Consider the following 17,602-nt stretch of genomic DNA (forward strand, 5'->3'; position numbering starts at 1 on the left):
GGATTTCTTTTAATTATGGAACAGAACGTGAAGTTCCACACAGTAAAGCCAAAAGCTCAGAGTAATTAAACAGATTCAGCCCCATAAACTTCACGTTTTTGAGTATTTTTAGAGTTTTCATGATTTCTTTTTTTTTTTAGTTAGTTAAAATTATTTTGATGAACTTGAACTGTTTTGTTCATCAACTAAGCATCAGTTACCATGACATTATTTCATTTAGAGTCCAGAAATGGTCTCTAAATGAAGGTGTCCGTGGCCCAGTGAGCAACAGGAGCTCTGAAGAGACCGGCTCTTATACAAGTTTTGAACCCTGTAAAGATTTTATTTTGCACAGCTTCCCTCTTTAGCAGGCGTAACTGTGTATATAAAAATATGTAACGTTCTGTGTTGAAAACAAAACAAAAGTATTCACTTGAAATTAAAACAGCATGAAAGAAAAGTTTACATTTTCAATGTTTCTGTCCCTGCTGTGCCAAAACCAACCAGTTATTATTCCTCGTGAGTCACCTATCAACCCCACCCCTAAACACAGCCCACTGGGAGCCACTGTAGTACAGAAGTCCTGTAAAAGCCATCTAGAGCAGCGGTCCCCAACCTTTTTAGAGCCACGTACCGGTTCAATGTTGGACGGTATTTCCATGAACCGGCCTTTAATAAAAATGCCAAAATAAACAATACGACCGTAATCAAAGTGTGATATTTTCTAAGTATAATAATAAATGTGAATCCACTCCTAACATCGCGCCACAGCATGACAACTTTGTGGAAGTGGTGCAGTGGGTAGGCGCTTGCCTTGCAGCTGGAGGGTTGCCAGTTTGAGCCCCTGTCCCTGCGCGGCGTTGTGTCCTTGGGCAAGACACTTAAACTACATTGCCTAACGGTAGCGCCGGTCTCTGGCTGCATGACCGCAGATGCTCGTCTCTGGATGAGTGATCCAGAGACGAGAGCCTTGTGTGCACAATGACAATGAGTTGAATCTTGAATCTGATGAACAACATCCTCTCTGCCCACTATGGTAACATTTAAACATTCCTTCAAAATAAGACACACACACAAATACAGCAGAAATCGCCTCAGTCGGATTCAAATGGACTAGTGAAGCTTGTGGGTTTAATTTTAGCGGTGACCGAGACGAATGTCTTGACACGTCAAGCGGGAGTCATAGACGGATGTGAATCTGCCCATTTTTCAAAAATAAAACATTCAGATAATAAGTAAAATGGAAATAATTCTTTAAGTGCAGCCTGGTACCAAATGACCCACGGACCGGTACCGGTCCAGGGCTCGGGGGTTGGAGATCACTGATCTAGAGAATTACACATCGATTTATGACAATTTTCACGGTGTTGCTTTGTTAATAAACACATTACAGAGGTCCAGACCTCAGTGACAGCTCCACCTATAATGAGTGGGTGTGGTGCGCTTTAGTGGAAAAATGTCAGTGGAAGCTGTCTGCAGTAGCAAAGGTCAAAGGTGATATCCAAAAATGTTTTTCCCATCATGTAGCAAATGGGTCATGTGACTTCCTGTGTTGATGACAGTCACAGAGAGGAGAGTGGTTCTCTAAAGACCTGCGAGAACCAACAGTTTCATTTTATTAGCTTCAAATCGAATGAAACCGTTGGTTCTCTTGTACTGAAAGGTAAAGATCCCACAATAATACAGAGAAAATGCTGAATTAAAGTAACATAAAAGACATTTTAAATGTATTATTCTTCAGCTGTTTTAGCGTAATCCTGTGGGAGGGGTACATTATTTTAGCTGCTTTTTAAGCACTTTAACTGTAATCAAAGAACCACTTTAAGTTCATCAACTTGATTCTTACTCATTTTTGGGGTCCTGTTAACTGATTTGGAGTTACAGCTGTTTTCCTTCATCTCAGCTTTTTGGAGCTTGATGATGCACATCTGCAAATTATCAGTTAAAATACTTTTGAATGCATCTTTTTTTATTAATGCGAATGTATCTCTCTGCATCTTTCTTTACGTGTTTACTCCGTGAGTTTGGCAGACTGAGATGCTTTTGTGACACTGAGCATGATTAGAGGTCAAACCAAAGGTCACCAACACTGCTGCTGCTTTTCCAGCCTCTCCCTGTGCTTCTGCACTGGAGGTTGGTGCGCTGAGTCATCAGGCAGACAGTGTAACGCTCAGCCATCATTTTCATTGCACCCTTGGGTTCACAAGAAATTCATCACCCAGAGAAGAAACGCACTGATGTACAAAAATACATTTATTTGAAACAATTTCAAAATGACAGTTTCTTTACCGTAGAAATATCGAAATCAAGATGAAACAGAACATTACTGATGATGCATGCATTGTAGATTTTTGTGCACTGAAGAACATTACAATGCTTTTGCCTTCTGAAAAATCACAAATGCAAAATCTCTTTCATGGTTCAAGTATGGATTCCTCCGGTGCTTACAGTATAATGCGGCATTTAAGATATCAGATGAGACAGAAGGGTCCAGTGATCAGAGTCCTTTCTTCTACTGGTGGCAGTTGCAGTATGCCGGTGCAGTTTAAGCATTTATTTGTTACTTTCTTAGTAAAGTTTTATGGACAGCCAGTGTTTTATATTCATCGTACATTCTTCACAATTTCAGAGGGTCTGAGAGAGAAAAAGACCAGAAAACAAATAAACGTGTATATATTTATAGATGGAGAAACTTCTTCCTAATTCTGCTTTTCTAATAAGAACCAGAACAAATTGGCACCATCAGAGCTTCTACCCAAACAAAATCCAGCCAAGCAAACAACCCTTTGCTTATGGCATGTGCTGAATACAACAAAGCTCTGAAACAATCTTTGTTCAATGTGTGTTCTGTCTGTATTAACAAGGCTTGGCTTGGCTGTTTGGTTGGAGATGAGAGCACTCTGTGTGAGGTAATGAATATGTGATGTGACAGATTATATCTTTTTGCTGAGCTCCTCTTTGCCTTTTGCTTCTCCTGGAATTGCTGTTTACTTGAGCTGAGCGCTGCAGGAAAGCTCTGCATGTGGCACCCTCCCTGAGCGGTCCAGCTTTGTCTCATTATCACGATGTTGGAAACTGGGAGGCCATCGGGAGTCAAGTCGAGGCCACTTGGCTTCGGGACTGGAGAATGCAGAGCTGCTGGGACAGTGCGTGCTGGGAGGACTATATTCTCTCATTTCAAACTAGATGCAAAGCAGTGAGTGGAGCGTTGAGGCTGATGGTAGCAGGGAGAGCACATTAATGACATTAATGACTGACTACATCCGCTCTGTGTGTGCACTGTTAACTCTTTAAATACACACTGTTCCAGTCACAGGACCTTGTTTAAATTTAGTCACACTGTTAAAATCTCAGTAGTTACACATTTTGAATAGAGTAAAAACTGTGGCACAACGAGCAGAATGGGCACCAAAGATTTGATTCATTAGCTGGTATATCTAACCATAATGAATAAGCTGCATTTTGTAGGCTTAGAGTTGGGTTTGATAGCATATGTGGGTGAAAAATGATGTGAAGGTACGATAACTGAAAATAATGGAATAGCTTGAGAATCCATGCAGAGGAATTCACTCTTTGTTGGCTTCTTGAACTCCAAAAATTGACCTAATAAGCAGTTTTTCTTTAGCAAACAGTCTTCAGTCAGGTACATGTTGCAGTTTGCAGATATTAAACCATCTTGGAGGTCCAACTATGTCCTGGTACAACCTGACAGCAACTTTTGATGGATTCTATGGCGGAACTGCCTGGAGCTACTGTGGTTAAAATGGATGTAGCCATGATCTGCTTCATTTCTGCTGCATCAGATTTGGTGGAGTTGCAGTTGAGAACTTTAACAAGTTCAATAACATGGCACCAGAGACTACTATGACCTGGAAATGAGGGGAGAGGAAACAGGTGGGAGCACAGCTGGATACTATAGACACAACGAGGCGCGGGAAGTAATCAGCACAAGACGCAGAAAACAGTTACCACAATAAAAGAGGAAGACAACGGCACAGGGAACAAAATTTAACTAGACAGGTGAGAACAGAAGGACTAGACAAAGGGGCAAATGCAGATGAGACTGGAACACCAGAGAACAAAGATGGGAACTAACCATCTTATAACAATTACCAAAACAAACCAGGAAGAGCGCCAACAGAACAGGAAAACCACAACACACTTGACACAAAAGGATAACAGACAAAACTCTGAGACTGAGACTAAACCAGACACAGAAGCACCAGGGAGGCAGGAATAGACAGACTCAGGAAATACAAGATAAACCAAAACTATGAATAGAACTAAATGTGAACCCAAAACCTGGGAATATAAATATAAAGAAGCAAAACCAGGAAGCACAGCAAAAAGACACAAAATTCAAAACCCTGGGTCCACTGTCAGTCAACTCAGGAGGGGAAAGTGGTGGTATTGACGTCAACTGAGGATATATTCCGGCAGTGGAAGGAATACTTCGAGGACCTCCTTAAGCCCGCTGACATGCCTTCTGTAGAGGAAGCAGAATGTGGGGTCGAGGTCACTGAGGTAGATAAACTCCTTGGTGGCAGGACCCCTGGGGTGGATGAAATTCATCCTGAGTTCCTGAAGGCTCTGGATGTTCTAGGGTTGTTTTGGTTGACATGCCTTTGCATGATCTGGGGTCATGCCTCTGGATTGGCTGGGGCATTGTTTTTTAAGAAAGGGGTACAGGAAGAGTTTGATCAGCCTGGGTACTGGAGAGAAGATGCTGGTTTAGGTCTTTATGCTCTCCAGGACATTGTGAACTTGGGCAGCATGGTGGTTAGCATTGCTGCCTTGCAGCTAGAAGGACATCTAGAAGGTCTGGGTTCGAATCCACATTGGCCCGGCCCTTTCTGTATGGAGTCTGCATGTTCTCCCCGTGTCTACGTGGGTTTCCACCAGGTATTGCGGTTTCCTCCCACAGTCCAAAGACATGCAGTTACTGGGGTTAGGTTAACTGGTCAATTCTCTCTGTGTTAGCCCTGTGACAGGCTGGCAGGTGTCTGAACTGTTGTTACAAGCCATTTGATCCCCATCTGATTCATCAGACTGATTCCCAGTGGGTGTTGCCCTTTGTCACTGTTTCTGTTCATAATTTTTTGGACAAAATTTCTAGGCATAGCCAAGTGGTGGAAGGCTTCAACCCTGGTGGCCTCAGGTTCTCATCTCTGCTTTTTTGCAGATGATGTGATTCTGTTAACTTCATCAGGTGGTGGCCTTCAGCTCCCACTGCAGTGATTCACAGCCAAGTGTGAAGTGGTGCGAATGAGAATTAGCACCTCCAAGTCTGAGGTCGTGGTTCTCAGCAGGTCAGTGATGAGTTGCTGCCCCAATGGGAGGAGTGTAAGTATCTTGGGGTCTTGTTCATGAGTGAGGAGAGAGGTGAGCGTAAAAGCAGTTGCTCTGTCTATACTTTCTGGGTTATGACTGAAAGAGAGAGAGCTTGTGGATACAATTGGCAGAAATACGTTTTTTCCAGATAGAGGGTGGCTCAGGAGGTAGAGCAGGTCATCTACCAATTGGAAGGTTGGTGGTTCGATTCCTGGCTGCTCCAGTCTGCATGCCAATGTATCCTTGGGCAAGATACTGAACCCCAAGTTGCTCTCTGATGCAACTGTCGGAGTATGATTGTATGTTAGGTAGTAAGCACTTAGCTGTAGAAGGAAGTGCTTATATCAATGGGTAAATGCAAATGTGTTGTATAAAGTGCTTTGAGTACTCAGCTAGAGTAGAAAAGCACTATATAAGAACGAGTCCATTTACCATTTAGTCATTTGGGAGGGACTCGGAGTAGAGCCGCTACTTCTCCACATGGAAAGGAGCCAGTTGAGGTGGTTTGGGCATCTGATTATGATACCTCCTCGTGGGGTAGACCCAGGACACACTAAAGAGATTATATCTCTCAGCTAGCCTATGAATGCCTCTGTGTTCCCCCAGATGAGCTGGGGAGAGGGAGGTCTGGACTTCTCTGCTTGGCCCCGGATAGATGATAGAAGATGGATGGATGGAAGGATGGGTTTAATTAGACAAAATTTAATTTAATCAGCTACTTATTAAACAGACTATTTCCACCATATCTGCTTTGTTATCATTAGCTGGTACTGGCATGACAATATTGAATCCACTGCTCTGGTGAGGTCAAAAACAATAACAAAACTTGAGTCTTGTACACTTGAAGAGTTTGACAGCCATGCTGTACTTCACTCATCAGTCTCTTTAGCTAAATGATGGCATGCTAGCAATGACAATATTAACATACTGATGTCAGCATTAGCAAACATAATGACTTATCACATTTGCTATCAAAGTTTAGCATGTTAGCATATATTTGTTAATAAATGAAACGAACAATACCATTAGTTTCAAGTGTTGTCATAATCAAATCCTGACCAGATTTTATTACGGCTAAAATAACTTTGGATTTAAACCCATGTCAACATCCTGGTGGTGTTAGTGGGTAAGTCCAGGATTTGTCAATATTAAGTTACCCACTAGAGTAACTTCATATTAGTACCACAACTGTTTTAAAGCAGTCCATCCTATTACTGTTGAGTCTGGTGCAGACTCAACACCACACATGGATTGGCCAGATGAACAGCCAGCACCATCATGGCTAAAAAAACTGTATGAGATTACAGATTACAGGAGCTTCATCAGAAACTGAGCTGAGCAAATTTGGTGTTTTGCCACAAACCAAAGTAGAACCAGAAACCACAACCCAACTTTAAGCCACTGGTCACTGCAGGAAGATTTCACAGTGATTCAGCTTTTGTACCCAAACAAAGTATTAAGACCAATACTGATACAGATATTTGGTGATTTGAACAGAGTTCGCTTACATTTGCTATTTTTAGTTAATTATTTGTTTATGCTCCGCCCAGTTCTGGTCGATCAGCTGGTTGTTGTGTTTGTGGCAGTCTAAGTGTGCTGTGAACAGGGAAGTTGCAGAGTGCCCTCTGGTGGACAGCACTAACAACAGCACTCATAACATATCTGAAGGGTGTTTCTCATATCTTTCTAAATTTTCATTTATCGGTCTTTAAAAATGCTAATAGCTAAAATCGTCCGATAATATCAGCCCGCCAATAAATCGGTCCGGCTCTAGTTGCAAATACTGTTTGGTTCAGAGAGTTTGACAGTCATCGAGTTAAAAGTATCCGATTTTATATTTCTGCTTAAAATGCAAACATCTTGAAAATGAGCCTGCTGTTGATGCCTTTAATTTTATTTTCAGAGAAAAGTTGGGATATCTGCAATATGCCAGTCCAGCTCTACCTGCAATAATAAGTCCTTTCTACCAGGTTCATGTTGGCCAACAGTTGACTGAAGAAAATGAGAGCAAAACAGAATTGGCAGAATCAACTGGGCTCTTTTAACAGATGATTAGAAAATAACTATTTACAACACTTGCTTATCTACAACACAGAAATTGTGTCCTCAGAAAGAACATGCACAAGTCAAGGACCTCAGCAAAACAAACTGGTTTCTTTAAGTAATGTTTGACTTTTTAAACACACTTTGAAGGAAAAAAAAAAAAGAGAGACCATCGTCAGGTCTGCTGTTGCTGCCATGGTACTCAGACTACAAGCATGTAGAAAGGAATAATATATACATTTAACAGAACAAATGATAGTATTGTACATTTCAATAATATTCCCTGTTTGATTGAAGACTCCAACATTATAGTCTATATATAGGCAGAAATGATTTTCAAAGCAAACTCCTTTAGGAAATTTACATAACTTTTCAGAGGTTTCCACGAAAGATATTTCACTTTGCAAATGAATGCTGCTATGTAGCTTATACATCCACAAAACTGAGTAAGTTTTGTCAGTAATTACAATGATCTCATTGAGTAGATTGACATTAGCTGCATGGATGCTGCTGAACGACACATCCATGCAAGTCTGTATAAATGAGGTCCCTTAGAAAACTATTAACATCAGTTGTGTTGAGAATTACAAAACAGAAAAAGATAACCTCCGACACTGTAACACTTGGCTCTGTACACAAACTGGTGCTCTCCCAGTTTTACACACTGGTACAGTTTGGAATCTCCCTTGTGCTCTCGCAGGCGTTTCCGACTCCCCCTGAGCAGAAAAGAACAGAGACGGTTCGTTGAGCATTGGCGCATTAATGGCTGTAAAACAAACAGCTTCTTTGACATTGACACCTTCTACTTAATTTCCACTCAAAGCCTCTGAAGCTATTAAAAAGCATAGAAATTTGAACGTGACCCATTATGAAAAATATGTTTCAATTAGTTGGAACATCCTCAATGAGGAATTTAATAACCAAATTTTTGAAGTCTCAAATGCAACATTTGTGTTTATGTTAGAGAGAAGCTGTTAATTTACTTTGGCATGCGGCACAAATTGGCTGCAGACAATCAATCAACAAATGAAAGGGCATCTGCACACATCTCTAAAGAAAAAGGCCAGTTTGATAGTTATAAATATTAAAAAAAAAAAACCCTGGTGCTGTAAGAAAGCAATAACATCCAAACCGTAGATAAAATAATGCTGATGACACTATGAATTTATAACAGAAGGCCTGTGTGATAAACTGACTGTGTCGCTTTATGGTAAACAGTAATAAGTACTGACTTCACCCATAATATGGCTGAGAAATATAATATGTTGATGTCTTCTGTTTGATTTACCTACACCTTAATAAGGTGGGACAACAATACCTCTAAATCACCTCTAAACTCTTCAGGGCTACCTGTGCTGCAGGTAGTGCTCACCACCTGCTATTCTGCTAATCATCTTTAAGCTGAGTTGTGTGTCCTTTGTTGCCGCACAACTGCCAACTGTTGATCTTTGGGACCAAGCAGGAATCATCTCAGAAAATACAATAAACACAGTAACAAATATTTTTTATCATCAGTGGTCCAAAGTGTCACAGGGTACCTTTAATTTCAGAGGAAAATAAAACTGTTGATTACAGTTTTACAAACATGTTTTCTTACAACGTTTAACGCTTGTTGTTGTTTTGCTGCAGGTTAGCATGCGTCCCCCTCCACTGAATCGAGGTGCTACACAAAGAGACTGAATCTAGTGCAGGAATACAGATTAGATGTAAAAAAGTAACCATCAAACATTGCCCTGAATAAAATATTCAGCTGAAAATGAAGCAGGATACTCGTGGCCTTGGTGCTCAAAGGTTTCCACTAATGTGCGACTTTCCATTCCTGACAGCTCGTCTGAATCTGAGCACGCAGGTCAGAAACAGCCAACTTTCCAGGGCCGTGAAAGTGCAGCAGCTCTCAGAGTATCCCAGAGCCACAGAGATCCTGACTGCAGTCACAGAAGATCTGCACTCCTTTCTATTGGTAACAATGTAAAACACACTGATATCGTATATGGTCAGGGTGGGCAGTTATTAGCCTATCAAACCTATGGTTTTTATGCTGAACTGAAATATTCTTCAAGTCTGAGTGAATAAGCAGCGATTAGAGCCGCTACCTCTGTGGTCCTGCTGTTTTATTGAATCCTGTAACCACATGCTAAACATGTTGGTTTTATTAATTATTCATTGGTCCCAGTACTATGGATGTTACTGGAATTGATTCCTTACTATCTTAAAACCATTTCAGGGGGTGTCTCCTCTCAGGAGTTCGTCCTCTCTGAATAATTCAAAAATGGTAAGAAGGAGATTCATTTGCTACTCTTCTGTTTAAAAGACAATTCAAATTCAGCAGGTAAAGAATCCCTGAGGTGTGCACACAGTTCCCATCCTGAATATCATCATCTGGACTTTTGCTTTAAAGCCACCGAGAAAAGAAATTCAACCCCAGCGTGCTCTTCATCACCTGGGTTACTCTCAGCCCGTCTGAAACTTTGGTATAAACCCAGTAGTACACCATGATACTACAGTTTCATGGGAATATTAGAGTATGCAAACATGGGACAGAACACTGTTTAAATATCCCACAATGCAATGTTGTAGTGACACACAACAGATGTTGGTGGAGTGCTGAGCTCCACCATCAGTGACTCTTCACGTGATTAAATATGAGCTTTCTTTTTGCCACAGGTTCAAGTGTCACTCAAGGATTCAGGATGGTCAGTGGGGTGTAGCCCACCAGCACCACCACTGCTGCTGAAGCACCCGTGAGCCAATGAATACTGACGTGTACTCGCTTACGTTTGACCCTGGCGTCCAGCTCCTTCTCCATGAGTTCTTTGGATGTGGAGAACTCACTCAGAGTGATTTTGGGCGTGCCGTCTCCTGGGCCCACTGAGCCGATCATCTCCTGCTCCTTCTCCTGGTTAACCTCAGCATATATGTTGATCCAAGGTATTTTTCTAAGGATTTGCAGAAGACGAGATTGATAAATATCAGAGAAGCATGTGGTGCACAGGTGCAGTGTTTGGGTTGTTGCTATGCAGCCACGGTGCCAGGTTTACACACGACTGTGTGAATAACTCATCTGTGCCTGCCTGTCCTTATCAGACTCGACATTTTCTCTTCATCTCTCTTTCCTCCTCTCTCTCTCAGGCCAGTTATATTCAGCAGCTGAGGTCAAAGGTCAGCTATAACAGTGTCCATCAGAATAAAGGAGGAAACAACATTGGGCTTTGGTTCAGCTTTCAATAAACGACAGGATATTTTGATGTGATTTCCTGGTTAATAAGAACACATAATAATAAATGTGCTGTCAGTATGAATCACGCAGCACACCTTAAATATAATTATAACTGCTCTGATGACTCAATTTGTCTTTATTGAGTCTTTTGCATAAAGTAAGCTTTAGGCATGAATGAATTTGAACCAGATTATGCTAAATGCACATTTTCTCCCGTCTGCACTGCGGCGGCGCTGCACCTGTGATCTTTTGGCAAGATCAGCAAGTAAAATTATAATTATTATTTTTGAGAGTTTAAAAAAGAGAAAGTTTGGACTCTGACAGACTTCTTAAAGCCGCGGCTGTGCTTCAAAGATGATTCTGCTTCCTGCTGCTGATAAACTGTAAAGTTGCCGTGACTCTAATTATACTCGAGTGCCTAATTTATGGGAAAATTACAGTAATGCTGGTTTCTTTTCTCATCTGCATTTATACCACCTAATATAGATCTTTATTTAGACTCTATCCAATTTATTTGCAATTACTATACATTTTGGTTATTAATTGCTCTGTTTTGTCAACTGTAAGATTTCTTGAAAAATGCATTCGCTTTCGACTAATGGGAAAAATTTCATATCCATAATTAATGACAGCTTTTCCATTTTCCTCAGACTTTTCAAAAGAATCATTTTGAGTATGAATAATTTATTCAGCAAATAAGATCCGAGGCACAGAACCCGCATATTAAACCATTTACGGCTCGTTTTCCCTGCATTTTCTGACTGACTGCTGCACAGGCCTCGTGCACTGGAATCTCACAAGTATGAGTGACACCTCCACAGGGATCTATCCACGGAAAACACCAAACACGGCTATAACAGAGTGGTCCAGACAGGGCTCATCTGCTGCCATCAATAATGGAGAGCAGGGTCATCGCTGTATGCTGGGGTAATCAGAGAGGGATGCACCTTTTGAATTTGTAGATGAGAAACACCGCGAGGCCGAGAAACACCACCGACAGGAGCATGAGCATAGCTGAGCTGCTGTGCCGGGGGCTCGAGTCCACCAAGGGTGCTGTGGGAGCAGGGGAGAGGACAGAGAGGGTGTAAGAAGTTAACCAGATGTGACTAAATGTTGATGATGAAGATGTTTGTTCTTGGTTTCAGCAATTTCATCATAATGGTGCTAAATTTTAAAAATGAAAGTTAAGGAACTTGCTACATTTGGAGAGTTTTCCTCATTCTGTATCCACAATAACTTTATTAAACCATAACTGTAAGTTATTCCTCTAGTACGTTGATATTTAAACCTTTTTTCTGTGTGATGGCTGAAAATAATCCAGCAGCTACACGCTGTGGCTGATGAGGTAACCGGAGGCAGAAGTTGTAGCAGTGAGGAATTTAATGCACTCCATCATTACAATCATTAACACAACCTGGAGCTGCAGAAGCTCAGCTCTGTGAGACCTCAGTGTGTTTGTGCGCCTTAAATATCTGAGCTGGGGGTGAAAACAGAAAATTACTGCTGTTATTGCTGCCACCCTCCCCACCTCCATCACAGCTACACATTACTGTAATAAATCAGTCGGGTTCAGACGGCCTTCAAATGTATCGATACATAACTGACTGAGAGCTGCTGAACCAGCATCCGAGCTCTGAATTCACCTACAAAGTTCACACAAAGATGTGAGGCGATGCAAACTGACAGGAATCGAGGTGAACACACATCCAGGTGAGCTGAAGGTATTTCAGCTTTGGTGAAAGCTTTACTCTGTGACACAAAAGTGTGTCAGCTGAGCTTCTGCATAGACTGAACTGTCCTGATGCCACAGACGATCAGGACCGGACAACAGACGCACTCTGGCAGTTTGTGGCTGCTCGAGCTGTGACAGACAGAGGCAGGATGAGCGGGGCGGGGGTGGATCTACCACCAGGAGAGCCTGCCTGCTCAGAGGATGATGACCAGTGAGCATACCCCAGCTTCCTTTCTGGCTAATAACAGCCATCATTTACAAATATCGAGCTCTTAAAGTCATTAGAAACTTCTATGGAAGCCTGTTTAAAAAAAAAAACCTGCAGGTTTAACACACTTCAGAACTGGGAGCTGTTCATCTTTTATATACAGGCTATGGAGGAAAGCTCTCCAGACCTCCAGGTAAGTCCTGGAAACACTTTACTGCATACATAAAATATTACTTCACTCCAGTTATTGATTGGCTGTTGCAGGCAGATTTGTGGGTTTCCAAAAACAGTCCAGTGACTGTATTTTTGCATGAGTAACAATGCAAATGGAAAACAACCCCAGGTATACCTGAAATAGCTGCAGGCACTGCAGCAGCACCTAAAAGCAATTACTGAGCAACAGGAAAACGTACCGGAGCAGAGAGCAGTCACATCATTATAACCCCCGGGTCACCAGGGTCAGGCTCGGGTTTGCTTTTGGTCACATGTCAGCACATTTTCAGAATCTCCATGATGATGTCACCACAAAGTTAAGTGACCCTGAAACCTACACCTGGGTGTGTTACCTGTGACCTATTAAAGGGTCTGAGGCCTCTCTACACTACAGTATATTTTACATACAGAACAGTAATGACTTCTGAGATTATGCTTTTATTTTTAAAATACGAATTATGAGGTGTTGTAGTGTGAAACTGCAGTTTCAGTAGCAGCAAATTCAAACAGGTGACTTTAACATGGTTAAATGTACCAACATTCATTCAGAAAAGAACCCAACCAAACCAGGACTAATATGATTAATATCACAGTATGTGGTTTTGCTCATAAGCCTTAAACTCTTCTCATCACTGTGAGGAGTGCATTAATGTCTGTCAGTGAGGAAAAAGCACATTTCTGTGATGGGTTTAGCGCTACGCGAGCCCTCGGCTACGAGATGGAGCTGCGTGTGCTGATGACCTTTCTCAGGCCGCTTCAAGGCTTTTTAGACCTTTTCTTAGGAGGTGAAATATAAAGAGGGATCCAGCTGGGTACACCTCCAATGTCATTAGAGTGCAGCACACCACAGAACGTCAGCGAGCTGTTAATACCTATCACTTTGAGCTGCAGACAACTCATGGCTGTGTGCCTCCAGAGACTGTGCGCCTAATGAAACCAGCCAAGCAGTGAATATAAGGTAAGACCTGTCCAGCAGTGGAGCACAGGAGCTGCTGAGCAGGACCGAGCCCCAAACCAATAAAATGAGACGTTTCCAGTCCAGCCGTGTTATTTACAATCAGCGCGTCCCCGTGAATCAGCGCTGATTTGATACAGCTGCGTATTTTTTTTATTCGAAGGTCTCTAATGTCAACCAGCCTCCCACTGAACACTGCTGTTGACTTCTTGAGCAATTCTAAATTTTGCCTCCGCCCTGAAATTGTACAGTGTTCTTTCTCAAGGACTAAATAATCAACATAATTATACTCAGTGTAACACTCATTTTGTGGTTGGATGGCTGTAAAAGAAATAGAACAGATGTTCAGCTTTTGATGGCAGACATAAAAGATCCCTCTTCTCAAGGAGCGCCACTTAAAATCAAACCCCTCCCATCCTCGCCTGTGTTCGCTCGCCGGGGAGAGAGGCAGGCTGACAGGAATCTTAATTGGTGGACCAAAGAAAAATTCTTGTTGTCAAAACAGTTATTGCAGTTCTGTTTTTTTGGCACGTGAAAATGAAAACGCAGGGCATGATTACATCACCCCCAGAAGTTGATATTACAGATGATAACTTCATGGTGACACTGAAGCCGTGGGAGCGAATGCTTCTTACCGAGTGTTAACTGTGTGTTGTAAACAATCACCCTGATGCCAGGCTTCAGCTCGAACTCCACCAGGTTTTGGTTCAGCGCGCTTACAATTATGTCAGACGCCTGTGAAAAGATGCAGCATGGAGGGTTTGTAGCCACAACAATCAAGCTGGAGGAATTTTAACTATTTCTAAATTTCACTTATGGACCACCGTACCTGCTCTAGCACTTCCTCGCTCTTTTTCTTGCCTTCTGATTGGTTCTTGTAAGGCAACAGGAAGAGCTCAGCAGCTGTTGGCACTCCAGGGAACACCGCTACCAGGAGTTGCTCCTCCGGGAAGTCAGCCACCTGTCACAAGGTAGAAATATGTTTTTATTTACCATCAGAGTGATGCTGTGAAAATAAAAGCGTCATGGCATTAAAGACACTGACAGGACTTCAAACGGATACGCGTGTCCTTTGGAGTCTCAGTTAGATGCAATCCTGTTTGAAAGCGCCACAAAAATGGAGGCAGCGTGGCCGTGCTGTAAATCACAGACCGCCAACAGGGAGGCTGCAGCGTCCACGTGGCTCGTTTCCTCACTGACGGTCATCATTTCTCTGCTTGAGGAACTTAAACTGTTGTTACGTGTAAATGCCGGACAGTGTCGGGAGAAACAGGTGTAAAAATATTTCCTGTCATCTAATTAGTTATATATACATATTTATACATTATTTAGATACGCAAATATAAATAATGGAATGAATACAGAACAGATTAAGCATCTTTGGGATCTTGGAGAGCAAAGATAGACGTCACCATTTACTCCATCGTAACAGTGCAGCAGTGCAGCACTGCAGCCGTTAACTGCTAACTGTGAGCTCAGAGTTCTTAAACTGCTGTTGGGTGAAACCACTGCCACACCAGCTGAATATTTGCCTTGTTGGATCTTCGTTGGCGAACGTCTAGAAAACATTTGCGCTGCTGTGTGAAAACGGCTGCAGACTCAGGAAAGCTGCCCCGATTAAAGGCGTTGTTGTGCTGAGTGCATCTTACAGTGAGACGATGCCGGCTTTGGTGTGTGATTACTGCACCCCCCCCCACCCCCACCCCCCTGGGACCGATCACGCAGAAAAGCAAAGATACACTGTAACATTTGATCTGCTCGACACATTCATTACAATGCAAACTCGTTTTACACTGAAACACTACATACAGCACATTTATGTCTATTTCCAGAAATGGTGGGATTCAGTGTAATGATCCATGAGAAGCTTCCTTTGCAGTCTTAAGATAGAACTCATTAAGATGTAATTGGCTGTAAGTCCACGCTCAAATTAAGTGGTTGTATTTATTCAGATGTGAAGCTTGAAAGTCAGCAGCCGCTCACATGTTGATGGTCCTCAAACATTTTTGTGTCATTACATCAGCTGTTCTGAAGCAGCACAGAGACCATACACAGATCTGCCACAGCAGGTAAATAAGTTTGTGCATCTTGTTAGAATCTATTGTTCTGCTGGTAAAATTGTGTCCTGGCTCATCCTGATGTTAGTTTCACATGTTCCACCCATCTGAGGATTGTTGCAAATAAGCACATCACCCCAAATGGCAACCAGACAGCCTCACTGCAGCCCTGCTACACTCAAAAATGAATCAGCACACTCTGTGATAATGAAATATATCACAGAAGGGTGAAGTTATCCAGCAGGAAGTTTTCCATGTCTCTCTTTGTCTCTTTCCTGGAACCAATTTATACTATACACAGACCTGCAACCACAACTTCCTTGTTGGAATGACAGCCGCATTCTGGCCGACCCAAAGAACTCATATATTCATCCAAAGGACTCAGGAACCGAAGAAAGCTACAAGACAGAAACGAAGCTCCGGACAGTATTTTCAAACATCAATTTCATCAAATTTTGATGAAACGGACGTGTCCTTAAGACCTGCGCTGATCAGCTGGCACCTGTGTTTACAGTGATATGCAGCCCCAATGACTTCAGGCCCATAGCACTCACCTCTGTGGTGATGAAGTGTTTGAGAGACTCATCAAGACATTCATCACCTCCTCACTGCCCACCACCCTCGACCCACTACAGTTTGCATACCGGCCAGACAGATCCACAGATGACACCATAACCTTCCTCCTCCATAAGACCCTTTCACACATAGACACTGGTAAGGGGAACTATGTGAGAGTGCTGTTTGTAGATTACAGCTCAGCATTCAACACCATAGTTCCCTCCAGGCTGGTCTCCAAGCTGCTGGACCTGGGCCTGGGCCCATCCCTGTGCAGGTGGATTTACAGCTTCCTGACCAGCAGACCACAGGTGGTACGAGTGGGTCACCTCACCTCATCCTCCCTCACCCTCAACACCGGACCCCCCCCAGGGCTTTGTGCTCAGCCCTCTGCTGTACTCACTGTACACCCATGACTGCGAGGCCACGTCAGAGTCCAACGTCATCATCAAGTTTGCTGTTGTGGGATTGATCGAGAGCATCATGCGTGGGAGCATCACCACCTGGATGGGAAACTGCACTAAGCAGGACTTCATGGCCCTTAAAAGGGTGGTTCGTTCAGCTGAACGGACCATCAGAACCACCCTCCCCAACCTGCAGGACATTTACACCAAGCAGTGCAGGTTAGGGGCCATGAAGATCCTAAAACAGCCCAGCCACCCTGCACACTCTCCCTGCTCCCATCAGGCCGGCGTTCCTGCTGCCTGAGGACTGAGACTGAAAGGTTGAAGAAGAGTTTTTACCCACAAGCCATCCGTCTGCTCAACTCTGAGCCCTAACTGGACTGTTACACAATATGTAAATGACTCTATTCTGTTCAGTTTGCACTATACCATTTACCATTTTTGCTGTTATATATTTTTACTATTGACTGCAGGAACAAAATACATTTCACTGTGCATTGTCCTGTGTATAACTGCATGGGGCAAATAACGCATATCTTTTCTGATCTGTGTAGATGTCTGTAAGACCAGACTGCCCTCTAACAGCACACAGTAGTTATTCTTTAATTAATAACAACAATTAAATGTTTTCTGGCTTCAGTTTCCAACCATGTTTTTTTTTTTTTAAAAAGTATTTTTTATTTTGATGCAAAAAGGTTGACAAATGTTTGCATTTTTGTGTCTGGAGAAGCATTTCCTTTTTTCAAGCCATTAGCTTTTAACAGTTTGTGCAGTACAAGCAAGAATGGGGGGGCAGAGCCTGTGTGGCAATCACTCTTCATTTTAGAGCCTGTGATGTTTTTATGGTTTCCCTCTGGCCTGGGGTGGACAATGGAGCAGGTAAAGCCAAAGCACATCAATTATCAAGC

At 42.6% G+C, this 17,602-nt stretch overlaps 1 protein-coding gene and 1 long non-coding RNA gene across 4 annotated transcripts in view; one reads left to right on the forward strand and one right to left on the reverse strand.

The window, feature by feature from the left end:
• Positions 1 to 6,082: 6,082 nt before the first annotated feature.
• The window catches only part of sorcs3a (sortilin related VPS10 domain containing receptor 3a), a 232,051-nt gene continuing 220,531 nt past the window's right edge, over positions 6,083 to 17,602 (reverse strand). For both annotated transcript variants that reach the window (XM_030730511.1, XM_030730512.1), the window contains exons 23-27: positions 14,508 to 14,639; positions 14,314 to 14,413; positions 11,518 to 11,623; positions 10,129 to 10,289; positions 6,083 to 8,069 (exon numbers count right to left, since the gene is read on the reverse strand). In XM_030730511.1, coding sequence (XP_030586371.1) covers positions 8,011 to 8,069; positions 10,129 to 10,289; positions 11,518 to 11,623; positions 14,314 to 14,413; positions 14,508 to 14,639 — 558 coding nt within the window. In that variant the 3' untranslated portion in view covers positions 6,083 to 8,010. The remainder of the gene's footprint in view (positions 8,070 to 10,128; positions 10,290 to 11,517; positions 11,624 to 14,313; positions 14,414 to 14,507; positions 14,640 to 17,602) is intronic.
• LOC115781089 (uncharacterized) lies at positions 9,178 to 11,699 on the forward strand. Of its 2 annotated transcripts, none has more exons than XR_004020053.1 (3): positions 9,178 to 9,313; positions 10,018 to 10,281; positions 11,347 to 11,699. It is a non-coding gene; the product is annotated as an uncharacterized LOC115781089 (long non-coding RNA). The 2 variants fall into 2 exon arrangements; XR_004020054.1 differs by having other exon boundaries at positions 11,392 to 11,415.

Source organism: Archocentrus centrarchus, chromosome 1 (genome assembly GCF_007364275.1).
Source record: "Archocentrus centrarchus isolate MPI-CPG fArcCen1 chromosome 1, fArcCen1, whole genome shotgun sequence".
Classification (NCBI taxonomy): Eukaryota; Metazoa; Chordata; class Actinopteri; order Cichliformes; family Cichlidae; genus Archocentrus; species Archocentrus centrarchus.